The sequence below is a fragment of the Podarcis vaucheri genome (assembly GCF_965113315.1).
Source record: "Podarcis vaucheri genome assembly, chromosome: 2".
NCBI classification, from domain to species: Eukaryota; Metazoa; Chordata; class Lepidosauria; order Squamata; family Lacertidae; genus Podarcis; species Podarcis vaucheri.
This window is the reverse complement of record NC_138760.1, coordinates 124800167-124816064: the sequence shown is the minus strand read 5'-3', so window position 1 is coordinate 124816064 and position 15898 is coordinate 124800167. Positions and strand designations below refer to the sequence as shown.

The following is a 15898-nucleotide window of genomic DNA, read 5'->3' as shown; positions in this document are numbered from 1 at the left end:
TAATAAAAGTCTTGCTGCTATAATCATGTAGTCAAATAATCGTCCACAATCATTTTCTAATTGCATATCCATTAGTCATAGAAAGGAGGTCTTGCTTCAATTGAACATTAACTTCTAAAATCTTCTGCATCAATTGATATATTTGTATTTCTTAGCATTTTTACATTTTGTTGGGGGGGGGGACTAAGAGACCAAGTCTTACAGCGACGTTTTGATACTAGGCTGAAAATGGTCAATACAGATGTAATTGTGCTGAAAGAGATTCCCCTGAAGATTCCCCATAAGAGAAAAGACTAATTATTTTTTACAGGTAAACTGAAACAGAAAAGAATCCAGCTTAGATGGGACATACCAGAGGGAGTAATTTTTACTTCTGAAGAACAAAGATTTATGGACAAATTTAAATCTGAAATTGAATAAACACAAATACAAGATGGGGCCAGGAAATCACAGCAATCACAACAGAGAGTGGAGATTTGAAGATACGAAATTGGGTGATAAAGGAATGGACTAAATAACTTGTTTAGCTAGGGATATTTCGTAATTTGAAGGGGGAAAATTGCATGTAGAATTGTTTACAAGGAACACAGGGGAAAGGGTATAAACTATTTGAATAAAAAAGAATCTAGGTGAGGACTAACAGGACTGAAGAAAAGAAAGTGAGTTGTTTTATATATACATTCTCAACTCTGTTGATACTTTCTGGTGAACAAGGTATGTATGTTGGAGAAACTTTAGTTGTAGACCTCCGTACCCCAAATGAAGAATAAACAGCATTTTGTAAATGTGTTGCTTTGGTTATCTAAAACTGGCTACTGGGGTTGATAAAGTTGACATATTGCCATAGATTTATTCAGATCACAATCCAGTTATAGTGACTTTTAAAAAGAAAAAAATGGTTTCTTTAGATGGAGACTCATTGAAATGTAGCTGCAACAGGAAAAGGACTGCAAACAGAAGCTAAAATAATTCTTTGAGAATAATTCAGGTAAGGACATAGGGATACAAATGGTTGTGGATGCAAGCAAGCCTTTTGTACAGCACAATTCTTTACTTGAAAGAGACAGGGGAAAAGTACAAATAATTCTGCCTGAGATTAGACAAGAGGGGAAATAGTTGGAATGTTCAACTTAGACAAATATTACTTGGCAAATTAAGATGCTGCAAAGACAGTTTTCTATGCTTGCAATGTCTTATCTTGCAGAAATGATATTGAATTGTGCCATGCATATTTTTTAATTTGCTAATAAACTGGGCAATGTTTGGTGTATAAGCTGCGGAAGGAGAGAGGAAAGCTATATTAAAAATGCAAGAAGGAAATGCTGTAATAACAGATAAGACAAATATGAAAAAAGCATTCCATCAATATTATTCTAAGTTGTATAAAGGTCGATTTCTTTTTTTGAAAATGCCATAATAACAGATAAGACAAATATGAAAAAAGCATTCCATCAATATTATTCTAAGTTGTATAAAGGTCGATTTCTTTTTTTGAAAAAAGAAGATGAATACTTACAGAGACAGCATTTACCAAAAATTTCAATTTCTCGAAGACACATTGTGAATGGTCATATAACTATTCTGGAATTATCTGAGGCCATCAAGAAGGAAAAGCGTCAGATCAACTATTGGCTTATTATAAATGTTTTGAAGATGAGCTTTCACAACCTTTGCAACGGACTATGAACAATATTTTGCAGAGTGGTAAGGTACCAGGTAGTTGGAGAGAGGCCAACATTACACTTATACCTAAAGAGGCTAATTTTTGTTGTTGTTTAGTCGTGTCCGACTTTGTGACCCCATGGACCAGAGCATGCCAGGCACTCCTGTCTTCCACTGCCTCCCGCAGTTTGGTCAAACTCATGCTGGTAGGTTTGAGAACACTGTCCATCTCATCCTCTGTCCCCTTCTCTTTGTGCCCTTCATCTTTCCCAACATCAAGGTCTCTTTTATATGCCTGTTTTTGCCCATGGAGTTTTCTTGACAGGGATACTGGAGTGGCTTGCCGGTTCCTGCTCCAGGTGGATCACGTTTAGTCCCAATGCCCCACTATGACCTGTCCGTCTTGGGTGGCCCTGCACGGCATAGCTCATAGCTTCTCTTGAGTTATTCAAGCCCCTTCACCACGACAAGGCAGTGATCCATGAAGGAGAAGAGGCTCATTAAATGGATAAAATTGATTTATACATCACAGACAGCCCAGATAATTGTTAATGGAGGATTGACAAAACCCTGCGAGGTACAAAGGGGGACTAGACAAGGCTGGCTGTTTTCCCTGTTCCTTTTCATTTTGGTCTTGGAAGTTTTGCTTAGACACATTAGGCAAGATGAGAAAATGATAAAGATTTAAAATGGAACTTTTAAGCTACAGACCTTTGCTGATGCTCATTATGCAGTGACAGACTGGCTTCAATACAGTGGTGCCTCGCAAGACGAAATTAATCCGTTCTGCGAGTCTCTTTGTCTTGCGGTTTTTTCGTCTTGCGAAGCGCGGCTATTAGCGGCTTTAAGAAAAAGGAAACAAACTCGCAAGAACTCGCAAGACGTTTTGTCTTGCGAAGCAAGCCCATAGGGAAATTCGTCTTGCGGAACGACTCAAAAAACGGAAAACTCTTTCGTCTAGCGCGTTTTTCGTCATGCGAGGCATTCGTCTTGCGAGGTACCACTGTACCACCAATTAAAAGTAAATGTTCAAATTAGATAGGCAAAATGGTTTTATGAACTGGAGTTCACAATTTGAAAGGGATCTGATAGAAAAGGCGGATATACTTTCTTTGGTATAGACCAAAGAAAGACAGACGATGAGCATGTTGTTGCAAAAACGTATCAGCATTTGTTGAAATCTGAAATTCAAGAAGTAGTTAAGTAAGGCATGCATGGTTAAATGGGCAAAAAATGGTTATAACATACAGATGGAACAGTGGCAACATCTGGACCAAAGGGCCAAAATTTACATTGTATTCTGATCTTAAAAGAGAAATTTTATAAAATGAGGTTCTGTTGGTATTTAAAACCTGTGAGATAATTTGGAAGGTAGAAAGGATTTCCAAATGTTTGTTGGAAGTTTGAAAAATAAGAAGGGACATTTTTCTGTGCATGGTGGACATGCAAAAAAGCTTAATAAGACTACTTTGAGATAATTTGGTGACCCTGCGGTCCCATCTCCTGCCAACCTAGCAGTTTGAAAGCACATCAAAGTGCAAGTAGATAAATAGGTACCGCTCCTGTGGGAAGGTAAACGGCGTTTCTGTGCGCTGCTCTGGTTTGCCAGAAGCAGCTTAGTCATGCTGGCCACATGATCTGGAAACTGTACGCCGGCTCCCTTGGCCAATAAAACGAGATGAACGCTGCAACCCCAGAGTCGGCCACGACTGGACCCTAATGGTCAGGGGTCCCTTTACCTTTACCTATTTCACTATGAGTAGGAAAATGAGAGTGCCCCTAAACATTTTTTAGGGGGGGAAGCAGTGGAAGTATGTGCATGTAAATGGAACACCGTTGATTGAACATCTTGCCTTTCGCTCAGTTTACTCCTGGATCTCTGAGCAGATCAATTTTTTAAAAAGCATTCTGCAAGTGTTACAATCCTTTCCGACCAGTACTATTATCTTAGGAGGTGACTTCAATGTTTGTTGCAATCGGGCTATGGGCAGCAGTGGCTGCTGTTCCTGAATCATCCAGCGAGAGCAATCTGAATGACCTCCTTCTGTCTTTGACCTCCTGGACATGTGCTGAGTACTACACCCCACAAAAGACTTTCCACACACCCCCAAATGTTCATAATTCTTACTCTTGTATCGACCACATTATAAAGCACTATGGGAAAGAGTGCAAGATGAGGAACTAGACCTTATCATTGTATCTGAGCATGGTCCAATCTTTTTTCCTCTGCCAATTAAATATTTCACTAGAAGTAGGGACACGGGTGACGGTATGGTCAAACCCACTGAGCCTCTTGGGCTTGTTGATTAGAAGGTCAGCGGTTCAAATCCCCACGATGGAGCTCCTGTTGTTCTATCCCAGCGACTGCCAATCTAGCCGTTTGAAAGCACACCAGCGCAGGGAGATAAATAGGTACCACTGCAGCAGGAAGGTAAATGGTGTTTCCACGTGCGCTGGCTTCTGTCATGGAGTCCTGTTGCGCCAGAAGCGGTTTAGTCATGCTGGCCACATGACCCGGAAAGTTATCTGTGGACAAACGCCAGCTCCCTCAGCCTGAAAGTGAGTTGAGGGCCGCAACCCCACAGTTGCCTTTGACCAGACTTAACCATCCAGGGGTCCTTTACCTTAGCTTTTTACCTATTTCACTAGAAGTATTTGCCTACGTAGAAGGGGTTTTATTATACAACTGCTTAAGTGCAAGGTTTTGGAAAAAGCATTTATGCGCATAATTAAACCCTTATATTTGAGCTCATCAGAAATACTTCATGTCAATGGCCACAATTTCACATTTTAAAAGGAAAACCAAAAAGCTCCACCTCTTTTGTGCAGGAATGCTCCTGCACCAAGCAGCTGTATTAAAAATAAATTTAAAAATTGTTAATGCAAGGAGAGGGAGAAGGGAAGCAGGAGTGTTTTAATAATAATTTATAATAATAATTTATTTATTTTCTATTTCTATTATTATTATTATTATTATTATTATTATTATTATTATTATTATTATTATGCGAGTGTCTCAAAATCCTTGCCTGGCTTGAAACTACACACATATTTTTTTCCAATTTTTGACTTCCCTTTTGGGCAAATCTAGCACATCACAAAACATGTATTTCAAAACATAATTTTCTAAAAAGTTGCATGTGCGCAGTGAAACAACTCCCCACAACGGACCTAGGTTTCCTGGCTTACAGCAGCCCTGACACCTTCGTTTTTCTTCCTCCGTGCAAACCTGATATACAGGTACCGGTAACTAGAAGTGCAGTCCACTAAAATGAATGGTCCGGATTGAACCAGAGTTCGCCGCACCCCCGGGCTGCACAATCCCAGACTCCCTGCTGCCTAGAGATTGTGATTGTTCCACTGATGATTTGCTAAATTATTCTATATTGATGTTGCATTTGGGGTGTTCTACTATGTTCTATATTCTTGTTGCTATTTAATGCTTGTAAGCAGCTTTGGGATCCGTTTGAATGGAAAGTGGCACAGAAATATACCGTAATCCAATCCAATTAATGAAATCCACCCCAGGGGAGCTTTGAATGGAAGGCGGAGGGAAGCAGGAGCCGATCTCTCTGTAAAGGGAGAATCCTCCCGGAAGAGAGAGCGCGGCGCCACCTGCAGGCCGGGAGCCGCCACGACAAGCCAGAAGGTAATATTGGCAACATACGGCTCTTCTTTCCCCTCCCCTCCCAATCAGCGCGGAGCAGCTGGGCGTTCTAAGTCCTCCCTTCGCGGTGGCTGCTGGGAGACGTAGTTTCCTCCGGCCACTAGGACGGTGAGTTTCCGTGGCAGCCGCGCTCGGCGGCACTGGCTTTCCCGTCATGCCTTGGGGCGAGAGCGAGAGAGGCGCGGAGGGCGGCGGAGGAGAAGGACGGCGGCCGAGCGGCGCTTGAGGTGGGCGCAGCCGGGGGGGTGAGGTTTCTGGAGGCCGCAAAGGGGGCCTCGGGGGCCGCTCGGGGGGTGATGATGGAGGTGGGGGGAGGGGAGGGAAGAAGGAAAACCCCGTCGCTGAATCAGACCAGTGGTCCAGCCAGCTCAGTATTGCCTGCACGGGCTGGCAGCAGCTCTGCCAGGGCTCTTCCCGGCCCAACTGGGGATGGAGCCCGGGACCCCACTGAATCTTGCAAAGGAGGCGACTGGAATCGCGCGAGGATGGGGATATGGAGGTTTCCACAAAGCTCCCTGCGCAGCCCCAGTCCATTGTTCAGAGCAACAGTGTTGCCCACACAGACTGGCAGCGGCCCTCCCCGATGGCAGGCACAGGGTCTTCTTCCCCAGCAAAACCTGGAGGTGAACCCTTCTGGTTGCAAAGCAGGCGCTCTGCCACGGAGCCACTGCCCCTCCCAAGATGCCCAGATGTCCTGGTTTATCTGGTTAAATAAATACAGTGGTAGCTCGGGTTACAGACGCTTCAGTTTACAGACTCCGCTAACCCAGAAATAGTACCTCGGGTTAAGAACCTTGCTTCAGGATGTTGTAAATAAAAACATGCCCTTTTCCCTTATGGGGTATCCAAGAGCCCTTACAGAGTCCTTACATAGGTTCCCTATTGGTAGGAGAGAATAACAGAGGCCAACCAGAGAATATTGAGAAGCAAAGCAGCTAGTAAGCTTGATCTTTATTGATCTGTTGCAACAGGGTGCTCCCCTCAGTCGCAGGAAAGGAGGAGGACCCACAAAAATGCTGTGCAAGGGCTTATAAAGACTTTTGAAATTCCCCTCCTGTAGATCAAGACCACCCCCAGAAACATTATACATACATCACAGAAGGGGTGTAACCTAAGACCACCCCTCAGATACATCCCAGAAAAGGTGATCTAAAACAGAACATTTGCATGTTGTTTTTCTCCTGTCGCAGTTTATCTCCTGTCTGGCAAGTTACTTGATTGGATTTCCTGGGGAGCCTGGCCATTCTTTTGTAGTGGTAAAATGCTTATTTCCTGGGCCAGGTCACAGGCTCACACCTTATTCATATCTTAAATGTGTCCTTAAGACAGGATTTGTGAGGAAAGAGACAATGGGGAGACTTTTCCAGTTTGACCTTGCAGAGAAAACATTTGGTCAGTTTAGGAATCAAGATGGTTCCAGGTTGGCCTTCCTGTGTTGATCTATGTACGTGCGGTTATGAACATTGCCATATATCTAAGACCATAAAATTCCTATTACACAGGATGAGAACAGAAATCGCGCAGCGGCAGCAGGAGGCCCTGTTCAGGTTAAGAATGGACCTCTAGAATGAATTAAGTTCTTAACCCGAGGTACCACTGTAAAAGGGGAGAGGCCTGGGTGAAGATGGTACTCAGATGCCATAGGAGTGGACTTTAAAGAAAACCAGAGTGTTCTCATTGTGGTGGCTTTTTTCTGCCCCTTTTTACCGCTCTACAGTATCCTTCCTGGGATGCAGCAGTCTGTGAGAGGAAGGCTTCTCCTTTTCCAGCTTTCAAGCTCCCGTGATCTTTGCAAAGGTGGCTGTGCACTTTTCCACAGAGGAGGAGTGGGATTTGCTTTATCCAGGCCAGAGGGCCCTGCACAGGGAAGTTATGGAGGAGAATCATGGAAATCTGGATTCTGTGGGTAAGGCTCCTTTGTTTTCTTGGCTGAGTTACTGAAAGCAGGGAGTATTGGTGGTTTGTTTTTTAATTATCTGTATGAAGAATCTCCTGCAGCCATGCCAGATCCTTTCTGTCTCAGGATTCAGAAAACCATGGGGTAGGGGGAAAAGGATAATTTATTGTCCATTACGTTCCAGCCCACCCTGGTGGACCAGAGTGGTCCAAAATGGATTGAACGATAAATTGTTCCTCTATGCTTTCTTTAAAACCCTTTCCCCAGTTGTTTAGGGTTCCCTGTTTTATTTGCACTACAGTCGCTCCCTACCCCCTCTGCCTGTCCGAAGGATTGTCAGAAGCCCAGAATTTCTCTTGCTTTCAGAGACCGCCTGTCACCTTTGATCCCGTCTTGTTTGTAAGTTTTGCTTCCTCCAGGAAATGCTTCTTCTTACACGCCCCCTGACTTCCTTTAACATAGGTTCCCTGCCTTAAGAAATCCCTTCATTCAGCCTGTTCTTGAAGGTTTCCTGTCCCCCAGACTTCCCTCCCTTACCAACCCCTTCTACGTCTGTTCTCCTTCCCCTCTGGAGTAAAACCAGTGTGTTGTAGTGTCTGGCTAGAACAGGCATAGGCAACCTCAGCCCACCAGATGTTTTGGGACTACAATTTCCATTATCCCTGACCACTAGTCCTGTTGGCTAGTCCTGACCTTAAAGCTCTAAACAGCCTCGGTCCAGTATATCTGAAGGAGCGTCTCCACCCCCATCATTCTATCTGGACAGTGAGGTCCAGCGCCGAGGGCCTTTTTGGTAGTGGCACCCGCCCTGTGGAACACCCTCCCACCAGATGTCAAAGAGAACAACAACTACCAGACTTTTAGACAACATTTGAAGGCAGCCCTGTTTAGGGAAGCTTTTAATGTTTGATGTATTACGGTATTTTAATATTTTGTTGGAAGCTGCCCAGAGTGGCTGGGGAAACCCAGCCAGATGGGCGGGGTATAAATAATAATAAATAAAATAATAATAATAATAATAAGAAGAAGAAGAAGAAGCTAGGGATCATGGGAGTTGTAATCCCAAAACATCTGGCAGGCTGAGGTTGCCTATGCCTGGACTAGAACCTGGGAGACCCAAGGTTCCAATCACCACTCGGCCAGGAAACTCACTAGAATGAGTTTCTTGGGACTGGCTCTCATCACAGGCTTGTTGGGGTTAATTGAGGTTGGGAAGAGCTGAGTATGGCGCCTGAAACTCCTTGGAGAAAAAGGTGGAAGACAAATGCAATAAATAAAGTACCGTATTTTTCGCTCTATAAGACGCACTTTTCCTCCCCTTCACCCTCTGTATTTTTCTCTTGCTGAATCTCTACATTTCACCCTCTGTTTCTAGCTCCCCTCTACTTGTTTTCTCTTAATTGTGACACCCTTGGAAAGTGGAGCCAGCTGCTATTTTAATCTCCTGCTGTGAATGTTTCTTAGTTATGAAGGTATTGCCAGGGAGAACCTCTCTTCCTGTCAGGTAATCAATCTTGCTTGCAGCTGCAGAGCCAGACCTCAGACCCAAGGCTGTTTTAATACAGACAATCCTTGTTTTCCATGGGGATTACATTCTAGGTCTCCGTACACATTGGCGTAAAGTGTTCTGCCCTGCCCCCGTTCTGCTGTTTCAGGGTCACTTCCTGGTTTGGGATGTGCACAATTGTGTGTAAATCAGTCTTTACCTGTATATTGCAGGATCTGCCTCCCCACTGTCTTTCCCATTCTGTCATTCACACAGTAAATGGCTGGGATTGTTCCCTAATTTGGAAAGCTGTTCCTCCCTGATCAGGCTTCCCTTTGTATTCCTGCAGGTGATGGGAGGGAGAGCAGTGAAGAGGATGAGCAGCAGAGAATGAAAACTGAAGCAGAAGAGAATTTGAGGGAGAAAGCTTTTGTTCCAGAAGGCACTGGCTTCAGTGAAATTGTGATGCCGGAAGAATGTCACACAGGAAAGAAACAAGCAAAAATCCCCCGAAGTACAAGAGTCTTAACTAGGATATCAAGCCTTAGAAATCTTAGAAGATTGCATGAAGGGGAGAAACCATTTAAATGTTCAGAATGTGGAAGGAGCTTCAACTACAGGAAACATCTCATTGTGCATGAGAGAATCCACACCGGTGAGAAACCATATAAATGCTCCGAGTGTGGAAAGAGCTTCACTCAGAGCAGTACTCTTTTTAATCATCGAAGGATCCATACAGGAGAGAAACCGTTTGAATGCTCAGAGTGTGGAAAGAGCTTCACTAGCAGCAGCAGTCTTTCATACCACCAACGAGTCCACACTGAAGAGAAACCTTACAAATGTTTTCATTGCAAAAAGAACTTCAGCCAGAGGAGTGAGCTTCATTCTCATCAGAGAATCCACACAGGGGAGAAACCTTATAAATGCTCGGAGTGTGGGAAGAATTTTACTCACAGCAGTAGCCTTTCTTATCATCAAAGGGCTCATAAAGGAGAAAAACCATATAAATGTTCCGAGTGTGGGAAGAGTTTCTGTCAGAGCAGTGGCCTCATCTTTCATCAAAGAATCCACACAGAAGAAAAACCATACAAATGCTCAGTGTGTGGAAAGAACTTCACTCATAACAGTAGCCTTTGTAAACATAAAAGAATCCATACAGGAGAGAAACCGTATACATGCTCAGAGTGTGGAAAGAGCTTCACTAATAGTAGTAGCCTTTCTTATCATGAAAGAACCCACACAGGAGAGAAGCCGTATAAATGTTTTCATTGTGGAAAGAGCTTCAGCCAGAGCAATCACCTTCTTTCTCATCAAAGAATCCATACAAGAGAAAAACTGTATAAATGCTCAGAGTGTGGAAAGAGCTTTACTCATAGCAGTAGCCTTTCTTACCATCAAAAAATCCATACAGGAGACAAACCGTTTAAATGTTCTGAGTGTGGAAAGAGTTTTTTTCAGAGCTATGGCCTTCTTTATCATCAAAGAACCCACACTGGAGGAAAACCCTATAAATGCCTGGTGTGTGGCAAAAACTTCAGTCATAGCAGTAGTCTTTCTAGTCATCAGAGACTCCACACAGGAGAGAAACCGTATAAATGTTCAGAGTGTGGAAAGAGCTTCACTAATACTAGCAGCCTTTCTTACCATCAAAAAATTCATATAGGAGAGAAACCATTTAGATGTTGTGAGTGTGGAAAGAGTTTTTTTCAGAGCTATGACCTGCTTAATCATCAAAGAATCCACACTGGAGTGAAACCATATATATGCTCAGTGTGTGGCAAGAACTTCACTCATAGCAGTAGCCTGTCTAATCATCAGAAACTCCATACAGGCGAGAAACCATTTAAATGTTCAGAATGTGGGAAAAGCTTTAGTCACAACAGTAACCTTACTTACCACCAAAATACCCATTCAAGTGAAAAAATATTTAAATGCTCAGAGTGCGGAAAGAGCTTCAGTTGTAGCCAAACCTTAGCAATACACTACAGACTACATACAGGAGAGAAAGCATTTACATGTTCAGAGTGTGGAAAGAGCTTCAACCAGAAGACTCACCTCACTAACCATCAAAGGACCCACACGGGAGAGAAACCATATAAATGCTTAGACTGTGGGAAGAGCTTCAGCCGAAGCAACACCCTCTCTAATCATCAGAGGCTCCATACGGGAGAGAAACCATATAATTGCTCGGAGTGTGGGAAGAGCTTCGCTCAGAGCAGTGGCCTTTCTTCCCATCAAAGAATCCACACAGAGAAATCGCATAAATGCTTAGAGTGTGGGAAGAGCTTCACTAATAGTGTTAGCCTTTCTTATCATCAGAGAATCCACACGGAAGAGAAATCACATACATCAGGGGTGGAGATCCTTTTAGGCTCTGGGAGCCAGATCATTATCTGGCCCCACCAAGAGGGCCAAACGGAACAGGTGGGCGGAACAAACCACCTGTCAATCGCATGATGTCATAGTGACGTCGCATGACTGGCAGGTGGCTTGCTGCACTCGTTTTATAGAAGAATGTTGGAAATAGGTGAATATACCCTGTTGATTTGGGTCAGTGGTGTGTCTGTTTTTACATATATTTGAGCTCAAAGAGTCACTAACTCTAATTTTTGAACCTCATTGCCATTCAACTACCACCTTACTGTTTTCTCCTTTGACTATTAACCATCTAAGACTTAGTCCACAAAAGATGACCATGCCACAATCAACCTGTTAGCTTTTACATGGCCTTAAGGCTCAATATTTTTCTTGTTCTTTAAAAAAATAGATAAATGTGGACTCCAAGTGCACACTGAATTTCGCTATAGCAAAAGAGGGGAGGAGAACTGGGTTGTTTCCCTTGTGGTGGTGTGTAAAGATGTATAGGTTTTGCTACCTGTTACATGCACTCAATAGTGATGTGAAAAATGAAAAAGTAAATCAGAAATGTTACTAGTTCTTTGACAGAAAGTACTTAAGTGATGTTTTGCTGTCTTTGCCCAGGATTTCATTCTGTAGAACATTTCACAGGAATGGTTTCCTCTTTTTGATCCTGGAAATAACATCTAAGCCTGGTGTCCAAACATAGTTATTTTTCAAGGTTTCAGGCAGGAGACATTGCCAGCCATACTTGAAAAGACCAGGGGCTGAACCTGAGTCCGTCTGCAGAGAAATCAGTTGCTCTCCTATAGACCCTCTCCAAAGGACTCTGCCTTACACAATATCAGACCGCTGATCTAGCTCCATATTGACTACACTGGCTGGCAGCAGCACTCCAAGGTTTTTACACAGAGGTCCTGTGCTCAGGGACTGCTGTGGCCAGGATCCCTGCATTGCTGGGGTTGGAGTGTGTTGCTAGAGTGGGGCCTGCTCTGGTTATCTCCCGCTTGGACGGCTGCAATGCGCTCTACATGGGGCTACCCTTGAAGGTGACCCAGAAATTGCAACTAACCCAGAATGCGGCAGCTAGACTGGTGACTGGGAGCGGCCACTGAGACCATATAACGCCAGTCTTGAAAGACCTACATTGGCTCCCAGTACATTTCTGAGCACAATTCAAAGTGTCGGTGCTGACCTTTAAAGCCCTAAATGGCCTCGGTCCAGTACATCTGAAGGAGCGTCTCTGCCCCCATCGTTCAGCCCAGACTCTGAGTTCCAGTTCTGAGGGCCTTCTGGTCGTTCCCTTCCTGCAAGAAGTGAGGATACAGGGAACCAGACAGGGCTGTGGAACGCCCTCCCATCAGATGTCAAGGAAATAAAACAACTATCTGACTTTTAGAAGACATCTGAAGGCAGCGCTGTTTAGGGAGATTTTTAATGTTTGATGTTTTGTTGTGTTTTTAATATTCTGTTGGGAGCCGCCCAAAGTGGCTGGGGAGCCCAACCAGATAAGCTGGGTATAAGCAATTATTATTATTATTAGACTAGATGACTGTTGGGGTCCCTTCCAACTCTACAATTCTGTAATTCTACCATGAGCCTTCTGCATGCAGAAGCATGTGCTCTGCCACTGATCATCCTCAGAGCTCTCTCAGCCGGAGCCGTAACTAAAAAAAGGTAAAGGACCCCTGACCGTTAAGTCCAGTCACAAATGACTGGGGTTGCAGCACTCATCTCGCTTTACTGGCCGAGGGAGCTTCCAGGCCATGTGGCCAGCATGACTAAGCTGCTTCTGGCGAACCAGAGCAGCGCACGGAAACGCTGTTTATCTTCCCGCCGGAGTGGTACCTATTTATCTACTTGCACTTTGTGCTTTCGAACTGCTAGGTTGGCAGGAGCAGGGACTGAGCAATGGGAGCTCACCCCGTCATAGGGATTCGAACCACCAACCTTCTGATCGGCAAGCCCTAGGCTCTGTGGTTTACACCACAGTGTCACCTGCATCCCTAAGTAAAGAAAACATGAAAGTTGGTGTTGCTAACACAGAACAATAGAGTTGGATATCTTCCAGCATAGAGACGTCAAGGTCCAGGGCTGAAGCAATTCATGTTGTTACTACCTCTTGCCCAGAGACAGCAGTTTGTTCTTTTTTTGTTGCATTATTATTCTTGGAAGTACAACCGGGAATTCTTCTGTGTATGACTTCAGGGGTTCATTCCCTGACTGGCAGATCATAGAACTGTAGAGCTGTAAGGGACCCTGAGAATCATCCAGTCCAACCCCAGGCAATAGAGGGCCTGACCTAACAAAGACAAACCTCTTCACGTGTTTCTCCTTAAGCTATATGTACTGTTTTTGTCAAATTTTACCTCAGTAAAGGCTCCTTTCTCTCTGTACTCATGCTTGCTTTATTCCGGTCACTCAGCTAGGACAGCATTAAGATAAATTCAACAGTGTAAACAAGTTTTGATGGATGCAATAATGGAGCACTGAATGGTTTAGTTTTTGTAAAATATGCAGGGATATGCAAAATGAACCAGGGAAAGAGAAGCTGGGAAGTCACTGATACCTTTTTTTTTTAAGTAAAATTAAAATTTGGTTCCCCCCCCAATAATTTTTATTAAGTTTATACAAATATCACACATACTATAAAACAAATAAGACAAAAATAAAATAAAATAACCAATAGAACTGCTAAAACAAATTAAAACAGAAAATATAACAACAATCAACACAAATTAATTACTTAATTAAACTCCAATCCCATAAACCTATTATTTGACTTCCTCTAGTCCCTCCCATCTGAATTTCCTTGTATCTGAATGTAGCAGTTTCCTATATCGTTATTAAAAAAAAAAAAAAGAATATACCATTTATAATGAGATTTCTTAACTTTTCTTAACAATCTAAATCTCATTTAACTATCTCCAAATTTGGTCCTAGGCCTGATTAGTACTTTCAAGTAACTTCTAAATTTTTAATATTACAATATTTATTCAGAGTCAGTGATATCTTAAGGGTGTGTGTGTGTGTGTGTGTGTGTGTGTGTGTGTGTGTGTGAATGAATGTTAACATGCTAGGGGACCAGGGTCACCCTGAAAAGATAATCCAGTGAATATCTCCTTTGGCAGCATGATTTGTTCATAAATACCCTCTCCCCCAAAATTGGTTTAGCAGCCTCTGCCTTCCTGCTTTGTGTTAACCTGCTGCAACAGGGCAGGTTTGACCTAAGTGGATTTCAGGGATGTGATGGACTCTCTTAGCCCTGTGCTGTAACACTATTAATTGGTTGCGGCTAATTCTTGGCTTCTGGTTCTAGGCTGGCTTTGCCTTCCTGACAGCTATGTCCGACTAACATATTGCAAAGCTAGGGAGCTGCTTTCAGGGCAGAGGGGTCGTGTTCCCCAATGGGAAGTCCCACAGCAGGATCCGAGTGCGACGACAACTCTTCTCTCCTACAGTTTCCAACACATGGTATTCGGAAGCACAGGGCCCTGAAACATATGCAGGTAGAACATAGTGGTTCCTGCCTGCAGGCTTACGATTGTCATGGCACAAAAGGAAAAAGGGTCCTGGGGGGAAGAGGAAAAAGACAAACTCACTCACCAGTCAAATATTTCACATTTCTTTTAAGTGCCTCGTATTGTTTCGGCAGCTGCAATATTTTTATTTTTATGTGTTTTCACATATCTCCATGCATTTCACTGTAAAAACGCACAACGATGAAATTAAAACTTCCATACACTCAAACACATTCAAAGGTTTTAATAAAAAAATTATCTTTATTAAATAATTTTCCAAATGAAATGGTCATATGATCTCAACAATCAAGTGTTAGAAACCACTCAAAATAGCATGAGATACAAAGTCCTTCTTCCTGTTCCCGAGAGATTTGAATGGGGAAATCCTTTCAGTTTCTTAATAATAAGGGGCAGTGGGGTGAGGAAGGCCGGGGCCACATCCACACCATTTAAAGCGATATGAAGCCGCTTTAAACACTCGTGGCTTCTTCCCCCAAAGAAACTGGGAGCTATAGTTTGAAAAGGGGGCTGAGAGTTGTTAGGAGACCCCCTTGTTCCCCTCCCAGACCTACATTCCCAGAGTTCCTAACGCTAACTAGAATTCTAACCCTAACCTGAACACTAACCCTAATCCTAAACATTAACCCTTAACCCAAGCTACAATTCCCAGAGTTCCCTGCCAAGAAGGGAACCCTACCCCTACCCCTACCCCTACATCTACCCCCCACCCCTACACTGTATAGGGAAACCAAACCAATGCAAACAGAAACTGAACCACAGGGTCACGCTGTTTCTCCTGGATTGTGGATTTTTGAAAGGATATTAACTTTTCGCTGGTGCTGTTTGAAGGCATACTGGGGATTGAGGACACCACATTGATGACCCCTGAATACGAGGTTGACTCCCCCCCCCCACTTTGTGACATTGCTGAAGGGCAGAACTTAATAATGTGGTCAGGGAGGAGTGGGAATGGAGCCAGGGCCGTCAATAAGAAGAATCTCAGACTGCCAGAATATTTTTTGCTCATGGCTTCATTACTCCTTCTTTCCAGGAGAGTGTTAGGTGGGGTACTGTGGTACCTCAGGTTAAGTACTTAATTCGTTCCGGAGGTCCCTTCTTAACCTGAAACTGTTCTTAACCTGAAGCACCACTTTAGCTAATGGGGTCTCCTGCTGCCGCCAGAGCACCATTTCTGTTCTCATCCTGAAGCAAAGTTCTTAACCCAAGGTACTATTTCTGGGTTAGCGGAGTCTGTAACCTGAAGTGTCTGTAACCCGAGGTACCACTGTAGTTATATATGTGCCACC

At 43.6% G+C, this 15898-nt stretch overlaps 1 protein-coding gene and 1 long non-coding RNA gene across 4 annotated transcripts in view; one reads left to right on the top strand and one right to left on the bottom strand.

The window, feature by feature from the left end:
- The first annotated feature begins 5445 nt into the window (after positions 1-5445).
- On the top strand, positions 5446-11661 carry LOC309524718 (uncharacterized protein). 3 transcript variants are annotated; one of them, XM_082209658.1, is made up of 3 exons: positions 5446-5556; positions 7047-7235; positions 9062-11661. In XM_082209658.1, the coding sequence occupies exons 2-3, from the start codon at positions 7202-7204 to the stop codon at positions 11167-11169; spliced, it is 2142 nt and encodes a 713-aa protein (XP_082065784.1). In that variant the 5' UTR covers positions 5446-5556; positions 7047-7201; the 3' UTR covers positions 11170-11661. The 3 variants fall into 3 exon arrangements, with proteins under 3 accessions (XP_082065784.1, XP_082065785.1, XP_082065786.1); XM_082209659.1 differs by lacking the exon at positions 7047-7235 and having other exon boundaries at positions 5509-5556; XM_082209660.1 differs by lacking the exons at positions 5446-5556; positions 7047-7235 and adding an exon at positions 8332-8730.
- Positions 11474-15898, bottom strand: part of LOC309525549 — a 74274-nt gene continuing 69849 nt past the window's right edge. The window contains exon 2 of the long non-coding RNA XR_014216407.1: positions 11474-12454. This is a non-coding gene — a long non-coding RNA (uncharacterized lncRNA). The remainder of the gene's footprint in view (positions 12455-15898) is intronic.

Excerpts from the sequence above, each read along its gene's own strand:
- LOC309524718 (XM_082209658.1), top strand. The coding sequence starts at position 7,202 with ATGGAGGAGAATCATGGAAATCTGGATTCTGTGG. Across the intron at positions 7,236-9,061 it reads TGGAAATCTGGATTCTGTGG|GTGATGGGAGGGAGAGCAGT; the intron begins GTAAGGCTCCTT and ends GTATTCCTGCAG.